The sequence below is a fragment of the Brassica napus genome, chromosome C5 (genome assembly GCF_020379485.1).
Source record: "Brassica napus cultivar Da-Ae chromosome C5, Da-Ae, whole genome shotgun sequence".
Lineage (NCBI taxonomy): Eukaryota > Viridiplantae > Streptophyta > Magnoliopsida > Brassicales > Brassicaceae > Brassica > Brassica napus.
In genome coordinates this window covers 1,615,145-1,633,574 of record NC_063448.1, presented here as the reverse complement: position 1 = coordinate 1,633,574, position 18,430 = coordinate 1,615,145, and the positions used below count along the sequence as shown (strand labels likewise).

The 18,430-nt window shown below is 36.9% G+C and overlaps 5 protein-coding genes and 1 pseudogene across 5 annotated transcripts; all 6 read left to right on the top strand.

Moving 5' to 3' along the window:
- Positions 1 to 764: 764 nt before the first annotated feature.
- BNAC05G02900D lies at positions 765 to 4,520 on the top strand. Its single transcript, XM_048757763.1, has 2 exons — positions 765 to 1,873; positions 2,077 to 4,520. Exons 1-2 carry the CDS (start codon positions 1,270 to 1,272, stop codon positions 3,027 to 3,029), a joined length of 1,557 nt encoding a protein of 518 aa, XP_048613720.1. The 5' UTR covers positions 765 to 1,269; the 3' UTR covers positions 3,030 to 4,520.
- A 95-nt stretch (positions 4,521 to 4,615) lies between these two features.
- On the top strand, positions 4,616 to 7,449 carry LOC106400218 (high mobility group B protein 15). Its single transcript, XM_013840602.3, has 5 exons — positions 4,616 to 5,547; positions 5,723 to 5,801; positions 5,907 to 6,066; positions 6,140 to 6,256; positions 6,390 to 7,449. The coding sequence occupies exons 1-5, from the start codon at positions 5,396 to 5,398 to the stop codon at positions 7,130 to 7,132; spliced, it is 1,251 nt and encodes a 416-aa protein (XP_013696056.1). The 5' UTR covers positions 4,616 to 5,395; the 3' UTR covers positions 7,133 to 7,449.
- Positions 7,450 to 7,998: 549 nt separating this feature from the next.
- Positions 7,999 to 11,182, top strand: LOC106401861 (caldesmon). The gene is made up of 12 exons (XM_013842471.3): positions 7,999 to 8,259; positions 8,581 to 8,737; positions 8,803 to 8,898; positions 9,063 to 9,139; positions 9,328 to 9,407; positions 9,630 to 9,690; positions 9,914 to 9,981; positions 10,093 to 10,174; positions 10,253 to 10,336; positions 10,417 to 10,494; positions 10,644 to 10,763; positions 10,866 to 11,182. Exons 1-12 carry the CDS (start codon positions 8,092 to 8,094, stop codon positions 11,040 to 11,042), a joined length of 1,248 nt encoding a protein of 415 aa, XP_013697925.1. The 5' UTR covers positions 7,999 to 8,091; the 3' UTR covers positions 11,043 to 11,182.
- An 83-nt stretch (positions 11,183 to 11,265) lies between these two features.
- On the top strand, positions 11,266 to 13,483 carry LOC106401859 (pentatricopeptide repeat-containing protein At1g04840). The gene has a single exon (XM_013842469.3). The coding sequence runs from the start codon at positions 11,310 to 11,312 to the stop codon at positions 13,317 to 13,319; it is 2,010 nt and encodes a 669-aa protein (XP_013697923.2). The 5' UTR covers positions 11,266 to 11,309; the 3' UTR covers positions 13,320 to 13,483.
- A 348-nt stretch (positions 13,484 to 13,831) lies between these two features.
- LOC106401860 lies at positions 13,832 to 16,623 on the top strand (annotated as a pseudogene).
- LOC106399996 (TBC1 domain family member 13-like) lies at positions 16,504 to 18,251 on the top strand. Its single transcript, XM_048756633.1, has 6 exons — positions 16,504 to 16,559; positions 16,646 to 16,706; positions 16,778 to 16,882; positions 17,226 to 17,406; positions 17,548 to 17,664; positions 17,786 to 18,251. Exons 1-5 carry the CDS (start codon positions 16,504 to 16,506, stop codon positions 17,571 to 17,573), a joined length of 429 nt encoding a protein of 142 aa, XP_048612590.1. The 3' UTR covers positions 17,574 to 17,664; positions 17,786 to 18,251.
- The last annotated feature ends 179 nt before the right edge of the window (positions 18,252 to 18,430 follow it).

The window sequence follows — 18,430 nt, the reverse complement described above, 5'->3', positions numbered from 1 at the left end:
TCTCGGTGTGCATCGTTTCACTATTCTCTCTCTCTCTCGATGGTAGATTTCGGCCGCCGTCGTCTAGTCTCACCCAATCCACAAGGATCTCGCCGTCGTGCTTCGAATCGAAACGATACAAGGTTTGTCTTCTATCTCTGTTAATATTCTATCTCTGTTATGGGCGATTTTTATTCAATCTATCCAAAATGGGCGACTTTTATGTTAATGGTAATCCATACCATTTGGCATATTATCTCACTGATGGTATTTATCCGAAATGAGCGACTTTTATTCAATCTATCCGACTTCCTCAAAGTGAGAAACATTCGTTATTTGCTAAAACCCAAGAAGCTGTTCGAAAAGATGTTGAGCGTGCCTTCGGAGTTCTGCAAGCTAGATTTGCCGTTGTGAAAAATCCATATAAGTTATGGGATGAAGACAAAATAGCTAATTTTATGAGAGCATGCATCATTCTCCATAATATTATGATTGTCGAGGATGAACGATCAACAAACACTCAAGATAACGTTAGAGAATTTCAAGAAAGCGAAGACGAAGATACATTTACCGTTACTAGGCCTTCAAATCTTGGCAGTGCAATGGATCGTCGAACGAGCGTTCATAATAGACAAGCCCATGAACAATTAAAATACGATTTGATTGAAAATATATGGGCTAAATTTGGACATCTTCCAAATCACATATGATTTTTTTTTTATGTATGGAATGTAAAAAAATGTTTATAATTTTATATGAAATGAATAAAAATGTTTTTCTTTTTAATGGTGATTATAAATGGGTATATGCTCAGGATTATATATCTTAATTACTAATTATTAATAAGAAAATAATATTTTATACCTAAGAACCTTCAAAAAGTTCCATTGATAATGTTGTTTTTCAACTTAAGTATCTTAGAAAAGTGCTTAGACTAGAAATACTAATTAAAAACTCTAAGAACTTTTCTAACAAGTGTTGTTGATAATGTTGCTCTAACGTTCGCATTACGGCATATGCTACTATATACCTCAGTTTTACGTTGAATCCATTTTTTATTTCAATGATCGATTAAGAACGATCTTTAAAAATAGTTATTAACTTGTGGTTCGCATCCTTTTGCTTTAAATTGATGATTTCATTTTAGATTATCAAAGCTCGAGAAGATAATCAATGTTTCTGTTCTCTACAGATTTTTCGGAGACATGATTGTCTGAACGTAACATAGATTTTGATTAACAGATACATAGACTCTTTGAAGCTAATAGAGACTCATCTATTTACAAAAAAATGCCGTGTTTGGATACGCAAGATTGGAGTTTAACTGATCTCATAGGCGCATTTCTGAATCTCACCATAGCTTATTTGCTTCTCTGCACATCTCTTTTTATACACGTTGTCTTGAGATCTATAGGGCTTCTAGGTTTCTCTCTTCCAAGATTCCACAACGGACGTTTCGGTGATCCAAACATGTGCATTGAAGGGAATCTGGTGGCTTGTGCATCAGAGAAAATCTCATCCGTAGATAGATTGATCAAAAGCAAGATCCCTTTTGGTTCCATTACTAGTGATGATGATGATTCGAAACGGTTTGTTGAAATGAAGCTGGTGAGAAAGAACAGTGGTGATGTAAGTAATGCTAGGGTTAAGGATGAAACAGAGGAAGATGCATCAAGAGATGAACAGGGAGTGAAAGGTAAGCGTTTTGTTACCCGAAGACCAAGAAAAGGTCTTAAGAACCCTAGGAGATGCCGTGTGGATTACGGAAGTCTTGGATCCGTTTCTTCACTAGAAGCCTTCGATGAAACCGTAAAACATCCTTTGATGCAGCCTTATGATCATGCCTTTATCAGAGCTAAAGAGGAAAGGTGTTCCAACGATGATGACTGCAAAGGTTTTCTTTCTTATCTTAAAGCTGATCGATATGAACTCTGGGTCGAAACTAATATTACATGATGTGGCTTCGGGCATGGGGTTATAGGCTTCGGCCCGAACCTCCTAGTATCCAAAAAAAAAAAAAAACTGATTAATGTTGTCCATTTCTTGTAGAGATTATGCTCTTCTTGAATGTGTCTTAATGGGTTTGGTATGTTACAGATGATGTAAAGAAAGAAGAGAGGATTAGCCCGTCTCATTGGCCGGAACTTGAAAAAACTGTATCACTTAATTCGTCAGCAAGTCTATGTTTTGTAAGAAATGTAGAGGAAAAATCTATTAATGAGTTAGAGGAAGCATTGAAAAAAGAGCGAGCTGCTCGAGCAGCGGTTTGTGTTGAGCTAGATAAAGAGAGAAGCGCAGCAGCATCAGCAGCCGATGAAGCCATGGCGATGATACACAGGCTGCAAGACGAGAAGGCAGCCATAGAAATGGAAGCCATGCAGTTCCAGAGAATGGTCGAAGAGAAATCTACGTTTGATGCTGAAGAGATGGTCATACTCAAAGACATTTTGATACGTCGTGAGAGGGAAAAACATTTCTTGGAGAAAGAAGTCGAAGCTTATAGAGATCTACTCGTTGAGGCAGAGGAATCTGAATGTTCTTTACCAAAAGAGAACCAAAAACAAGAACCACCTCAAGAGCGAAGAGCTTTGCTTGTTCAAGAACATGATGGAACGGTTCTTGACATGCATTATAGGGAAGATAAGAACAGATATTTGTATACGTCGGATTCAGAAGTTGCGTATTCACGTGTGCGTGACGTTTACATGGTGAAGGAAGAAAAAGAGAACGTGGAGAAAAAGAAGACTTTAGAAGAATCTTCTGCTAGCAATGGTATCATTGTCTCGGGGATAGCTAGAAAGCTTCCTCCACTGTGTCGACCACGCAAACAGTCGCTAAGCTCTTCGGGTTCAAGGAGGAAGTCGATGTCTGCGGTTGATTATGAGAGGTTAAAGATTGAGAATGAAGTGGAGCTGTTGAGAGAAAGATTAAAAGCTGTTCAAGAGGAAAGAAAAGAGCTTACAAGGCGAGCATCTTTGCCTCCTTTATCATCAAAGGTGAGTCGTCAAAAGAAGTTTCCAAAACTATATGTTCTAATTATTCATGTGTAATATCTTTTTACTGATACTTTTGTTGTTTTGCGTGTCTTTTAGGTTAGGGTTACGTCAAAGAATCGAGGTTTGAGAAGATCGTCCATGGACCTTCACTCTTCTTGAAGCATTTTTGAGATATGTTGTGTGTGTATAGTTCTGATGATTATGTGTTTGTATATCACTTTTATGGTTATACTGTAATACCATCTAAATCATAGTTTTTGTTGCTTTATGCTATTACCATCTTTTCAACTTTTTTCATGTAAGACAAATCTTTTGAATATTTAGAAGTGAATATCTTTACACAGAACTAATAGTGCAAAACGATTTTACTTTTTTCTAGCATTTAACACTTTATACTCAAAAAAAATTACATGATATTTTACTAGTAAGATCTATATTGAAAAAATGTATATATTATAAATATTTTATACTAAAAATCCTAAGATTTTTTCTCACTTTTCCTTACAAAGCTGTGCATATCAATCCCATTAGTTAAGATTATATCTCATTTTTATTTTCCATTTATCATTTTCTATTTCATCCCTCAAACTTTGAATACAAATATATTTAAAATGCATCTGAGGAGACTTTCTTGTTATTATCACCTTTTTGAATTATTAAGTTCCTATCTTAATTTGATTTGATTAGATTAGATATGCCCAAGTAATTTGACTGTGTTACCATTCTTAGCTATATATGGTTGAATTTGATCAAATAGTACACAAAATAATGAAATGTGCCAAGTCAAATTTTTAATATCTAAAATAAGTATTTGTGGAATCATATATATTTTATTAAACCTTTTACAGAAAATAATACAAACTATGATAAGACCATGAACACAATACAATATCAACTTTTTAATCACTGAACTAAAAACACGTAACTAATTCATATAATTACTAAATATTATCTATGATTGGAAAACACATATATACTGTACTTTCTTGTCTTCTAATGTTGATTGTACTATAAATATTTTTATGAATGTAGTGGAGAAAATAAATTCATCATTATTTTGGTCATTATTAATTTAGAAAGAATTTATATCCATTTGTAATTTTGTGTACATTTTCTTATTTGATTTTTAACGTTCAAATCAGTTAATAAATTTATAGTTTAATGATTTCACACCACTCAAAAATAACTGTTCAGAACAAAATTTAACAAATAATACAAATTATTATCGTTTTTTGTAAAAATAGATTACTTTTAGTTTGAATAAAAGTCAGTCATACTATATTTACCACAAATACCAAATTTAATATTTGAAATCTGTTTTTGTGGTCAATCTTCAAGATCTAAAATTTAAATAAAAATAGAAAAGTAATTTTCCTTCCTGTAAAATTTATATAATTCTTCTCAATCTTTTTTCCCCATATATAGTGCATTATCATTTCACATTGCCCAAGTCTCTCTCACCCTATGGTAAATATATAAATTTTGACCTATTATATAGCCTCCCCATCAGTTATTCTCATTTCTTCATCTCTGGGTTCCTCACAATCATACATATACACCAACGTACGCGTCCCTTCATTATATTCTCTATTAACTTCTTTCACCATTATAAAGCTTTGATTTTTTTTATGAATATTCAAGGTTAAACGGTGAGATCTTTTAAAAAAAAAATCATTTCAAGTCTTTTCTATACTATTATTTAATCTTTTATTTAGTCTTCTCTATAACAACATCTAAGGAAGATTCATTCGTTTTTATTTTTTTGGTAAACATGTTAAAAAAGATTCATTCGTTGTTTGGTCATATAAACATGAGAAGGAATGACTCCTTTGGAGAAAGTTGTTAGTTTTTCATAGATGCCTGTTAAGTATTTGTTGATATGCTTGTTCATGGATTTTCTTGGTTTTTGTGTTCTTGAAAATCTCTGGTAAAATACGAAAATAATATTCTTTTGGACAGACAAAAAAAAGAGATTGGGTGGCTAGATGTGTCGCAGTTATTGAATCCTTAAAAGTGTAGTTGCTTTTTTCTAGCACAAGTCGCTTTACATTTAATGTCAACCTGTCTATTCAGTTTTTGTTTTGCATGTAAGAAACATAGAGAGGATGAGAATTCATGGAGAGGGGCTTTGCAGCTTTTCCTTTAAAGCATTTTTTTTCTTGGACTTTGCAATCTGCTTCTTTACTTGTTGTTCCTTCATTTGCATCTCTGTGGATAATATCTTCAAACTGAACTGATGTGTCTCTTTGAGTTTCTGTTTTATGGACAACGGTTAAAAACACTTTGATAGTCTCTGACTTTTTTTTCATTAATAAGTATGAAAGTAAATGCTGTAAGAGGGTTGAGTGGTTGGTAAGGAGGGTTAATGATCTTAAAAGTGCTCACATCTTTTCTTTTCGAATTTTCTAGGTGTGTAAGGAATGGCATCAAGCTCTTGTCTTAAGCAAGGATCAGTTCCAATGAACAATATTCACGTTACCCCTGAAGCAACGTATGAAGCTGTGGTCGCAGATGCCAAGCTCTTCATGGCAACGTTAGAAAGGCTTCATTCTCGCTTGGGAACTAAATTCATGTGAGTTTTTTTTTTGCTTCCCTTTGTGAGTGATGATAAACTCATATGCCTTGTGTTTTGAGAATTGAACTGAAAAAGTTTCATGTTTACTAATGCATGAGATTCTGTCTTTAAGTTAGTCTAATCAAATGTGTTTAATCTTGCATGTAACGTGCGTTGCTTCTTTTAATCGTAGGGTTCCTATCATAGGAGGGAAAGATTTGGACTTGCACAAGCTTTTCAAGGAGGTAACATCTCGTGGTGGAATCAGTAAGGTATGTTATTTCAAATTATACTTAAAACCCTAGGCTATATCAATTTGACCTATTTTAATTTATTTCTCATTGATTGACATCATTTTACCATGTTTTGAATTGTAGATAGTTAATGAAAGGAGATGGAAAGAAGTAACTGCCACATTTGTCTTTCCTCCAACAGCAACAAACGCATCATTTGTCCTGCGCAAATACTACTTCTCCCTTCTTAAGAACTATGAGCAACTCTACTTCTTTAGATCTAATGTCCAGACTCCTCCTCCAGGTTACTACTAAAAATCAAATCTTCTTTAGTTTTACGTTTTTATGTTTGTGTTAACATTATTTTCTTTCTGTAGACATTCTTCAGAACCCATCTGCTGCTGGACCAGGACTTGTGATAAGACCTCCACAAGAGCCTCTAGCTTTAACCTATACACCACAACCAAGGATCAACTCTAGTGATCTCCCTGGAGGTCTAAACTCTTTTTCTCTCTTTAATCAAACAATAATAATAAGAGAGATTATAACCAAAGATTCCTTTTATTGAAGTGTATAGATACAAAATTTAACTCTCTAGAAATAACAAAACTGTGGTTATTGTTTCAGGTTCTTCAAATGGTCCAATTGTGAATGGAGTGATCGATGGGAAATGCGAAGACGCTTATCTTGTAACTGTAAAGATGGGATCAGAGGAGCTCAGAGGAGTTCTCTACGAGCTGGCTCCACAACAGAGTCATGTTGTTTCCCTCAACAATGCCAATACTCAGGGGATTGCTGGAGGAGTGACTAAACGCCGCAGGAGAAGAAAGAAGTCAGAGATCAAGAGACGTGACCCTGCTCATCCTAAGCCCAACAGAAGCGGCTACAACTTCTTTTTCGCGGAGCAGCACGCTAGGCTGAAGCCGCTTAACCCTGGTAAGGACAGGGAGATCAGCAGGACGATCGGTGAGCTTTGGAACAAGCTCAATGATCAAGAGAAGTCGGTTTACCAAGGGAAGGCGATGGAGGATAAAGAGAGGTATCGAGCTGAGATGGAGGAGTATAGAGAGAAGCTTAGGACGGGGCAGATGATAAGTAACGCTGTTCCGTTGCAGGAGAGGGTTCCAGAGCAGAACGTAGAGATGGCTGAAGCTGAAGGTGATGTTCTGATGGAAGAAGTCGAAGAAGAGGATGAAGATGGTGATTCAAGTGGTTCAGGGGAAAGCCTTAGCCACCCTTCTGATCCTGAAGTGGAGGAGCCATCTTTGAATCCTTTAGGTCTGAACCTACACCCTAATTCGACTGAGATGGTGGTGGTGGCTCCTAAGGAGAAAGCCGGCGATGCTGTGATGGTTGCTGAGCAGAACTGAAGATTCTTCTCTTTGTTTTAATTTTTCAGTTGCAGTTTTTCGTTTTATACAGCCACATTTCAGATAGTTTACCTGTGGCATTAGACAATCTCTTTTGGTCTTTTGGTACTTTGGTTTTTGTTTTTGTTTTTGTTTCACTTAGATTTCTTCGGCAACAAGGCATACTTAGATTTCGTGTTATAACATTTTGTTGCTCTTCTGGAATGCTAATTGTTGTTTTGTTGCATGGGAGCTTCTTTTGAACCTTTTTTTTTTCAATTTCAACTTTTATGGATATTATCTTATTGTTTTTTCTTAATTGTGATATGGTAAAACAACATTGTCTAGATTCTAGGTTAAATATTTAAGTTAGAGATGATTAGTTTTAGGGCTGTAATTTAAAATTTATATATATATATATATATAATATTTCTTTTAATTTCATTAACAACAAATCAGTTAATATTACGCCATATTCATGTCTAATTAGATTTTTTTTAATAATTGTTAAATTAATAATGTTTGAGTTAAAGTATTGATAACCTAGTGAGTGATAGTGCAAGGAAATTGGTTATTTTGACTTTGGGTATATGAAGATTATGGGCATAAATTTCGGAACTACAATTTGTAATATTTGAAGAAAAAAAAATACGGTATGAGTTGAAATCCTTGTTTTGTATTTTTATATTTAATAAACATAAAATTACTTCCGAGAAAAATAAAAACTACAAACCGTCTGCTTACATTGGTAAAATAAATAAATGCAGACCGGTATTAAATTGTCATGGAACGCTTTGTAACTAACCGATAGGATCAATTAATTTCGATATCAAAACCGGAAAAATTGAACCGGCAGTGGAGATGATTAAACCGGCTCTACGTCTTCCTCTCATCCCAAGCAACGATCGATTAAAAGGAAAGGAAAAGGCATCGGAGTTTCTGAAAAACCAAAGTTCGTTATCGAGATTGATTGTGGAGCCATGGCAGGAGTATCGCTCAAGTGCGGTGATTGTGGTGCGCTGCTGAAGTCCGTGGAGGAGGCTCAGGAGCATGCGGAGCTCACCTCTCACTCCAATTTCGCCGAGTCCACTGAGGCGGTGCTCAATCTCGTTTGCACTGCTTGCAGCAAGCCTTGCCGCTCTAAAACCGTACGGATCTTCGATTCTCATCGATCCTTTTATGAATTTAGACTCTGTAATCTCGATTTTGATTACAATCTTTACTGGCTTTGGAGCTGATGGGTTTTGACTTGACTTTTGAATGGAATTTGAATATATTTTCCAGTGTTTTCAGCTGATTTGGTCTTAATTAGATAGAAACTTTGGTTTCTATTGCTCGTTGTTTACTAGAGTTCTCTTAGTTTGATTGCCCTGTGGGAGCTTTGGCTTCTGCAATTGCGCCACGAGTTTCATGACTAATGTATATTTGATTATATCTGATTTGTTTTCTCGTTCTTGTACAATATAAAGGAAAGCGATTTGCATACGAAGAGAACAGGGCATACTGAGTTTGTGGATAAGACAACGGAGACGGTAAAACCAATCAGCTTGGAAGCAGCTCCTAAGCAGCCTGCTATGGAGATTGACAACGCTGATGGTTCTAGCGGTAGTGGAGATGCTGCTGAAGGTACTTTGTAAATGTTTATGCATATGAAGTTCAGTTCTTATGGTCTCTCTATCTCTTTCCTGCAGAGATGGTTGTTCCAGAGGTTGACCAAAAAATACTCGAGGAACTTGAAGGGATGGGTTTCCCTAAAGCTCGTGCTACCCGAGCACTCCACTACTCTGGTAAATATCTAGCGTTTTCATTATTGGTTGTGGGCTCCTATTACAATCTTATGTAAAGCTTACTGAAAGCTCCAATATTTTAGGCTGAACTCAATAGGTATAAATAAGCTTATCGAATGAGATTTGTTACTTCCTGTAACATAATTTGGTCTTCATCTCTTCAGGTAATGCCAGTCTCGAGGCTGCAGTTAATTGGGTGGTGGAGCATGAGAATGATCCTGACGTTGATGAATTTCCAAAGGTTTGTCAATAGTTTGGTTTTCAGCAAAAAATGTCTTTTCTGAAATGTTTTGCTTGTTGATATTTGCTCTTCAATTCTGAACTGTTTTGCTTATAGCACGTTGTATTAAGCATTTATGTGTTCTCAATTTTTCTCCATTGCTTCTCTTTCTGTAAGCGTAATGTCTATGTTGTCGACTGTTTGCCTAGGTACCTGCCAACTCTAAAGTTGGGCCTCCTAAACCTGCTCTTACGCCGGAAGAAGTGAAGATGAAAGCACAAGAACTAAAGTACTATGAGTTTTCTGTTTTTCTGTCCATGTTCATTTTCTTCTGTAGCGCGCACTAGAGACATCAATCACTCTTTTATCATGCATAGCCTTGTCTTTTCCTTCTTTCTTCATCTATTCGATTTAAATATTGGTTAATATAAAATGTTTAGGATAATCCTGGAAGATGTTTATTGTTGAATCTGTTTATGTTTCCCTCATTTTGTGATGTTCACCATAATAGGGAACGTGCGCGGAAGAAGAAAGAAGAGGAAGAAAAACGGATGGAGCGTGAAAGAGAGAAGGTATTCTGTTGGTCCTCTTATAAGATGTCTTATCTATATTTACATATAATCTTATGATGATTCAACCATTGTTAGTATTAATTTTTGCTCCTAAGGCGAATCCTCTTGGTAGTGTAATAAGAATATGCCTATAGAATGTGTGAGATAGTAATTGTGCCATGGCTGAAACTGTAAGCACTCTTTTCGTTATCATCTTTTTTTAACATGGTAGTGTTTGGTTCAGGAGCGAATTAGGATTGGCAAAGAACTCCTAGAAGCAAAGCGGATGGAAGAAGATAACGAAAGAAAACGGTTTGTTGCTTCTACTTAATAGTGTCAGGCTTGTAAGCTCTACTCGTATTTCTACTCTTATTTGTGTATTGTTTATTCAAGTAAATACGTTTATTGGTTGTGTATTTTCAGTATAATCCTTTTGCGTAAAGCCGAGAAAGAAGAAGAAAGACGGGCTAGGGAAAAGATCCGTCAAAAAGTTGAAGAAGACAAGGTAGATTTACATGCCTTTTTGCATTACATATTTATTCCTCAACAAAAACCTTGAAGACTCGTATTTACATTATAACAGGCGGAAAGAAGGCGGAAACTAGGACTGCCTGCTGAAGATCCTGCGGCTGCAAAACCTTCAGTGCCAGTTGTGGAGGAGAAGAAGGTAAAAACGTTTTCAAAAAAGCAAGTTATATTTATCCTCTTCTACTATGTGCTTAGAGAGACGTTATTTTCTTGTTGCAGAGTTCACTGCCTATTAGACCCGCCACTAAGACTGAACAAATGAGAGAATGCTTGAGGTCGCTTAAGCAAGCCCACAAGGTAAAATGCATACAATAGATATCAATCCACACAGCGAGTAGTCTTTTGGTCTCGCGGTAACCTGTGTCTTGTAAAAGTGTTTCGGTTGAAATTTAGGTGGGAGGATCAAGTAAAACTTTGACTAAAACAGAAATTTCTTGTTGGTTCAGGAGGATGATGCTAAAGTGAAGAGAGCGTTCCAGACTCTGCTGACTTACCTGGGAAATGTCGCTAAGAATCCAGATGAAGAGAAATTCCGGAAAATTAGACTCACCAACCAAACATTTCAGGTAAACAATCTGTGTGCTAGTTTCAGTCCACAGATTGGATTGAAGGATCTATGCAATGATAGTCCAGTATCTTACAAACCATGGTTCTTGGGATGTAAACAGGATAGGGTTGGTTCGCTGAGAGGAGGCATAGAGTTCATGGAGCTATGTGGGTTTGAGAAAATGGAAGGAGGAGAGTTCTTGTTCTTACCAAGGGACAAGATAGATCCAGCCATTATCAACTCAGCTGGAACAGAGCTCAATTCCGCCATCAACAACCCTTTCTTTGGAGTTCTTTAAATCGATGCATTGTCTTCTTCTTCTCTCTCTCTTTTGTACTGTGTCGAATTATAAAACTATTAAACTTTCGATAATCATATATAATAAGACATTATGAACTATGAATATTACTGGCAAATGACATACTTAATTATTGTTTACTCGCTTGATTTTTCTTCTACGATTAACTTCTGTCCGGTTTGAAACGGTTAAGAATACTGAATGATAGCGGTTTAATCCGGTTTGCATATTTGCCTATATATATGTATACCGAGAGATCTGGTCTGAATGTTTTTTGAGGGAACAATGAAATCACTTTATGTTCTGTTCAAACCGAAGCCTTCTTCTCCCGCCAAAATATCTTTTCCGACCGTTCATCGATCCTCACCGGACGAGTCTCACTTCATACCTCTGATTCACTCCTGCAAAGACATAGCAAGTCTCCGCCGCGTCTACGCTCAGATCCTCCGCCGCAGCCTTCTCACAAGCCGCGTCGCTTCTCAGCTACTCTCTTGCTCTTCTCTTCTCAAGTCCCCTGATTACACCCTCTCGATCTTCAGATACTCGAAAGAGAAGAATCTCTTCGTTTTCAACGCTTTGATTCGCGGTTTGACGGAGAACGCACGTTTCGAATGTTCACTTCGTCATTTCATTATGATGCTAAGGCTTGGTGTGAGACCTGATCGGCTAACTTTCCCGTTTGTGCTTAAATCGAATTCGAAATTAGGGTTTAGGTGGTTAGGTAAGGCTCTTCACGCCGCGACGGTGAAGGATTGCGTTGACTGTGATTCGTTTGTTAGAGTGTCTTTGGTTGATATGTACGGTAAGACTAAAGGGTTAAAGTACGCGTACCAAGTGTTCGACGAAAGTCCTGAGAGAATCAAAAAGGAGGGTGTTTTGCTTTGGAATGTTTTGATCAATGGGTATTGTCGAGCCAAGGATATGCAAACGGCTGCAACGCTTTTCGGGTCCATGCCGGAGAGAAATTCAGGATCTTGGAGTACTTTGATCAAGGGCTATGTCAATAGCGGCGAGCTGAACAGAGCAAAGCAGTGTTTTGAGTTGATGCCAGAGAAGAATGTGGTTTCTTTGACGACGTTGATCAATGGGTTTTCTCAGAATGATGAATATGAGACTGCGATTTCGATTTATTTTGAGATGGTGGAGAAGGGTATGAAGCCTAATGAGTACACAGTTGCTGCTGTGCTCTCTGCGTGTTCGAAATCTGGTGCGCTTGAATCAGGAATACGAGTTCATGGATATGTTTTGGACAATGGGTTTAAATTGGATAGAGCTATAGGGACAGCTCTGGTAGATATGTATGCAAAATGTGGGGAAGTTGACTGTGCGGCTAATGTGTTCAGTAATATGGGGGATAAGGATATTCTTTCCTGGACGGCTATGATCCAAGGTTGGGCGGTCCATGGACGGTTTCAACAGGCTATCCTTTGTTTCAGAGAAATGATGTATTCAGGAGAGAAGCCAGACGAAGTTGTGTTTCTTGCGGTTCTAACTGCATGTTTGAACTCAGGAGAAGTAGATTTGGGAATCAATTTCTTCGACAGCATGAGGCTTGACTATGCGATTGAGCCCACGCTGAAGCACTATGTGGTAGTCGTTGATCTGTTAGGTAGAGCAGGGAAGCTGAACGAAGCACATGAGCTCATAGAAAGTATGCCGATAAAGCCTGATCTCACGACGTGGGCTGCACTCTATCGTGCTTGCAAGGCGCACAACAGTAATAGAAAGGGCGAAATGGTGTCGCAAAATCTTGTGGAGATTGATCCAGAGCTTCGGGGTAGTTATATTTTCTTAGCAGAAGCTAAAGGGAAGCATCAAGATGTAGAGAAAAGAAGATTACCTTTGCAGAAGATGGTCAAAGAAAGATGCAAGGGATGGAGTTACATCGAAGTGGACGGTCAGCTGAACAAATTTGTAGCTGGTGATGATTCTCATAAGCAAGCACAAGAGATACGTTTGAAGCTTGAGGAGATCGTATCGCTTGCTGTTGAGAGAGGATACATTCCGGGAGGTGATTGGTCGATTCATGACATTGAAGAAGAAGAGAAGGAGAATGTTACAGGAATCCATAGTGAAAAACTGGCTCTTGCACTGGGGCTTCTTAGAACTGCTCCTGGAACGGTGATAAGGATCGTTAAGAACCTTAGAATCTGCGGAGATTGTCATTCTTTAATGAAGTATGTTAGTAGGATCAAGCAACGAGAAATTCTACTGAGAGATGCAAGACAGTTTCATCATTTCAAAGAAGGAAGTTGTTCATGTGGTGATTATTGGTGATATTAGTTGATCAGTAAAGGTGCGCTGAGGTTTGTGCAAGAGAATGACTCAAAACCACCAAATTCGATGCAAGTGCTGATCATTCATAACGCTTTATGTTAAAAATCTTGTCCTGCTCTTGTAACATAAGGTTACGCTCATAATTGAAGTCTGACAAAACCCCTCACATGCCTTGGAAGTGAAAAAGAAGGGACTCATATGGGATATTAGGGGTTGTATTGAACCAATGGTTTTAGAAGCTTTTAGGGTGTTTTAGTTTTAATGGGATTTAGGTGAGTTTTGAAGTTATTTGGTTGATTTTGATGAAAATTTGAAAATACAAATTAAAATCTTTAGGTGATTTGATAAAATATTTTTTATAGATTTTAAAATTGTTTTTTTTTTGTCACGAAGATTTTAAAATTGTTTAGGTGATTTGAAACAGTAATTATTAGTTTTGGTCAATGCATTTTTCGTACGGCTTTATCTACCTAATCACTATTAAAGAAATCAAACTTGGCCATTAACATATATACAGTGGTCTCTTTCCTCACCACGGTAAACATAATCAGTCTTGCGTCCAGATATGTTGTTCGTTTGGATTTGAACTCTTTTCCTTATGATGTACTTGTACAGTCACATATGGCGTAGTGATCAGTATAAACACAGTTGCATATGACATAGTGAGTATAAACAGAGAAGTCTCCTGCTTGGATGAAGAGCTCTAGTGACGATGAAGACAGTCCTGAGATGTCATTCATTGCAACTCAAGAATATGTGTTACTCCCTCCGTCTCACAAAGAGTGTCACTTAGGCGTTTTTCACACATATTAAAGAACTCTTAAAATGCATTTATGTTTTTATTAATATCACATATCTAACCAATAGTATTTTAGATAAATTGATTTATTTATAAAATCAATGTATTTTGCAATTAATTTTGAGCCGAAAGGTTGTATAAATTGCATTGGTATTGTAGAATGACATTCTTTGTGAAACAAGAAAAATGAGGTAAAGTGACACTTAATATGAAACAGAGATAGTATGAAATATTTTACAAAATATTTTTTTGTTGTCAAATATATATTTTTGTTGCAAGAATTAGTCAACAAAATAATTAGCAGGGGGTTAGTTAGGATATTTGTCGGCATTACCCTCTCTATTAGGCCTTACCTTCAGCCCAAAAAAGTTACCTACATATATCATTACAAAACTTAAACTCAGAAAAAGTGTCGGAAACAAGTAATCATCTTTTGACATCCTTCTGTTGATCTTATCCCTCAGAGAATCTCGAAGGTGTTTTATATTTGAATCAGGTAACTACTGGGAGAGTTAATATTCACAGCAATCAAACAAATATGGAGAGATCATCGTCATCAACATCATCTGATGAGGTAATATTTAATTGGATCAGCAGACGAATTTGAGGGAGTTCCTTTTTATTTCTTTGATTTTGATTGGAAAATAATAATATATAGGGTAAGACGATTAAATTGAAACAACAAACATTAAAATGATTACGAGTTGATTGCCATATATATGTAACTCTCATAACCAATTTGTTTTGTCTAATGGTATAATATGAGCAGGTGAAAAGTGTTGATTGGATCAGCAAACTCCCGAATGATGTATTGCTGATGATATTATCGAGACTTTGTACTAAAGAAGCCGTAGGGACGAGTGTTGTGTCGAAACGATGGGAGCATGTGTGGAAACAAGTGTCTCATCTTGTATTCGACAAGCCAAAGACTATTAATTCCACAGAGCTGCATGATGGGTCCAATCCAGATGACACATTGATTACTAAGGTAGGTTGCCTTTTATCATCAGTTAGTTTTTTTTTTTTTTTGGCATTCTCTCACTTACTCTTTGGTGCTTTCTCAAAGGTGATCAATTATTCTTCATCCCAAGGTCTAAAAGGAATTTTCAATACTTGGATTCACTCACTTACTAGCGTGAAACACACCCAAGTTCTCACACTCATCCGCCATTTTGATTGTTGGGATCGAACTGGAAAAGTCTTTGAGTTTCCGTCAAACTCATTCTCACATCCAAGCCTCATGTCACTCTCACTAAGGTCATACACTTTTAGAAGCTCACGTCCCTTTAGAAACTGCTCTAATCTTAGGACCCTCAAACTTTATTCAATCAACGCTACCAAGGTTGAAGTCTTTAATACGCTAATCTCATCTTGTCCTTCTCTCGAGGTGCTTGTACTGTACATCACATGCACCCACGATATTGGGGGGTCCTTTGAAGATTGAGAACAACAAATTGAAGCTTTTGCATGTGTTGTTTATGGATAACATTGGTGGCCTTCAAGTGTCATCAACTAAGTCTAAATATCCTCGTCATCCTAAATACCTCTTTTGGGAATGATGATTTTTTCCTCTGCTCCCCCACGCTCCAGTTTAGTAAGAAAATTTGTACACCTCACATCAGCTACAACATATCCAAGGTAAATGTCTTGTTTCGAATAATGAACTTGAATATATAGAAAATGAATTATTAAGGTGTCTGATTTTGAGTTTGACATTGTATTGATCAGGAGGAAAAAAGCATTGTGCATGAAGAATTTGTTAACAACATATCTGGTGGGCTTTGTAAACCGATTGCACTTATGGCTGCATCAATGTCAGTGAGTATAAATTTAATGAATCGGACAGAAGTTGAGAGGTTACGACAAGTCTTGGTTTTATGGATTCGTAAAAATGAGGGTACTCGAGATCACATTTAAGGTATGTGCTTGCTTTAAAGTTGAAGAATGATTACTACTACTAAGTCTTAGTTAGCTTTTAACATGGTATGTTGTGCAGGATAACAACAATGCTCTTAATGAGTCTTGGGAGAAGAATTTGTGGGAAGAGGATAACAACAACAATGTTGCGTTCCCAAATGCAAAATTCCGCGTGAAAGAGTTTGCCTTTGCGTCGTGTTTGATCAAGCATGGGACGGTGGTAGATGAGATGATGATAAAGACGTCGTCGTTTTCTGCAAGGAAGAAGTTAGAGATAGAAGCGGCAGTGAATAAGCTAAGAGCGCTTCAAACAGAAGAAGACCAACTAATGATCAAATGTTTCTGATGGAATTTAATTTTGTTTCAAATCTAGCTTCACATATTGAGATATTTATAGGATGAGATTATATTATGACTAAAGAGATGTTAGTATTTGAAATGTATTATTGAAGAGAAGAAGGAAAACACATGGGAGGTGTATGTGAAGCAGAGCTATCACATAGAACAAAATGCCACTGGCCAAGGTCAGTAGGATCCATCACTTGTGATCATAACCAAAATCAATTAACAATTCAAGACTTTGAAGAATCTTATTTAGAAAAATTTAAAGGCCTTGTGTTGCTTTGCAAAGTTTGCCTGATTCTCCTGGAATCCGCTCTACTGTCTGGAAGGTTTGTGATATAATTTGATTTGCATGAAAAAAACTTAGGCAAATTTTGAAATGTGATTTTTTATTTGGTAGCTTTTGCTTGGATACTTGCCACCTGAACGTTCACTCTGGTCAAGTGAATTGAAACAAAAGAGATCACAGTACAAACACTATAAGGATGAGCTTCTTGCCAGTCCCGTAAGTGATCATGCTCTCTTGTTTATTGTCGATTTTGCGTGCTATGTCTAGTGAATTTGATTACAAGTATTTGGATATTTATCCTCCCTCTCTTAGTGAACTTTGTTAGTACATCTAAATGATAATGTGGTAGTTAGTCAGAAATCACATGGAGGCTGGTGAGGTCAAAGGGGTTTGAGAATTATTTTATTTTATAGTTCTGTAAGCTGACTCTTCTTTATTTTATTTTTGCTACATTTTTAACTACTTTGACGTGATAGTGTATACAATTTCGTGATAACAGTGCAAGTCTGGATTCACATAATCTTCAAGATATCATGTTAACTCTATGAATATTGTGCAGTCCCACGCTGAAGCTGATGCATTCTTCTGCTTTGTTGAACTGTTGAGTGGATTTAGAGACTTCTACTGTCAGCAACTAGACAATAGTGTGGTTGGAATCTGGTCTGCAATAACAAGGCTCTCACAACTTGTTAGGAAGCATGATGAGGAACTTTGGCGTCATTTAGAGATCACCCACCAAAGTAAGATATCTGTTCTGACAACCATCTGCTATTACAGTCCTACTTCTATACTTCTTGTTCTCTCATGTAGAGGATAATATAAATGAATTATAACTTCTGGGATAACTGACATTGTATAGTTTTTTTTAATATGGGTTACAGGTAAACCCACAGTTCTATGCATTTAGGTGGATCACTCTCCTCCTTACACAAGAGTTTAGCTTCTTTGACTCTCTTCACATATGGGATGCACTCTTAAGCGACCCCGAAGGTCCTCTGGTAAGATTTGCCAATATCTTCTCACGTTGACACATGTCTGAACTCAAATCAATATATATGCGCAAGCTTCACTAATGTTTGGCTTGAATGCAAGAACTCAAATTATCTTGTGTTGTTGCAGGAAAGCTTACTGGGGATATGTTGTGCGATGCTGGTACTGGTGAGGAAGAGGTTGATCGCTGGAGATTTCACATCTAACATGAAATTACTTCAACATTATCCAACTACCAACATCAGCCATCTCTTGTTCTCTTGTATATAGCTAATAAACTTCGTTCCAAATTGTTAATCTAAAAGTATTTTCTTTTGATTTTTTTTTTTTTTTTTTTTTTTGTAACACAAATTTTTCATTAATTCTCAAACATCCAGTCTACAATTAAGATAAGAGTTTAAACAAACTCGACAAACAAAAAACAATAAAGCATAAACAATAGATATAGAGAGACCTCTAAAATAGTGGGACAGCGAATTCAAAGCAAAGCTCAAATGCGTCGAAGCAAGATTCATGGCAGAGCCAGAAGCTTGAGAAATAGTCACTTTGTAGTGTGACGTTGACATCCAATCCGCACCTAGGAATATCGTCGAAACGAAATCCGTTGCATCTTCAGGCCCCGAACAGACCGCTCCACAAGATAGCAAAAAGGCTATGGAAATAGACAAACTCCTCCAGACAAGATCGGAAGGGAAATTGCTCCTCATAGAGGATGGTGATACGTCTCGTTCCTCAATAAAGAGGAGTAGAGATAGTGATGGTTTTGATGGACCC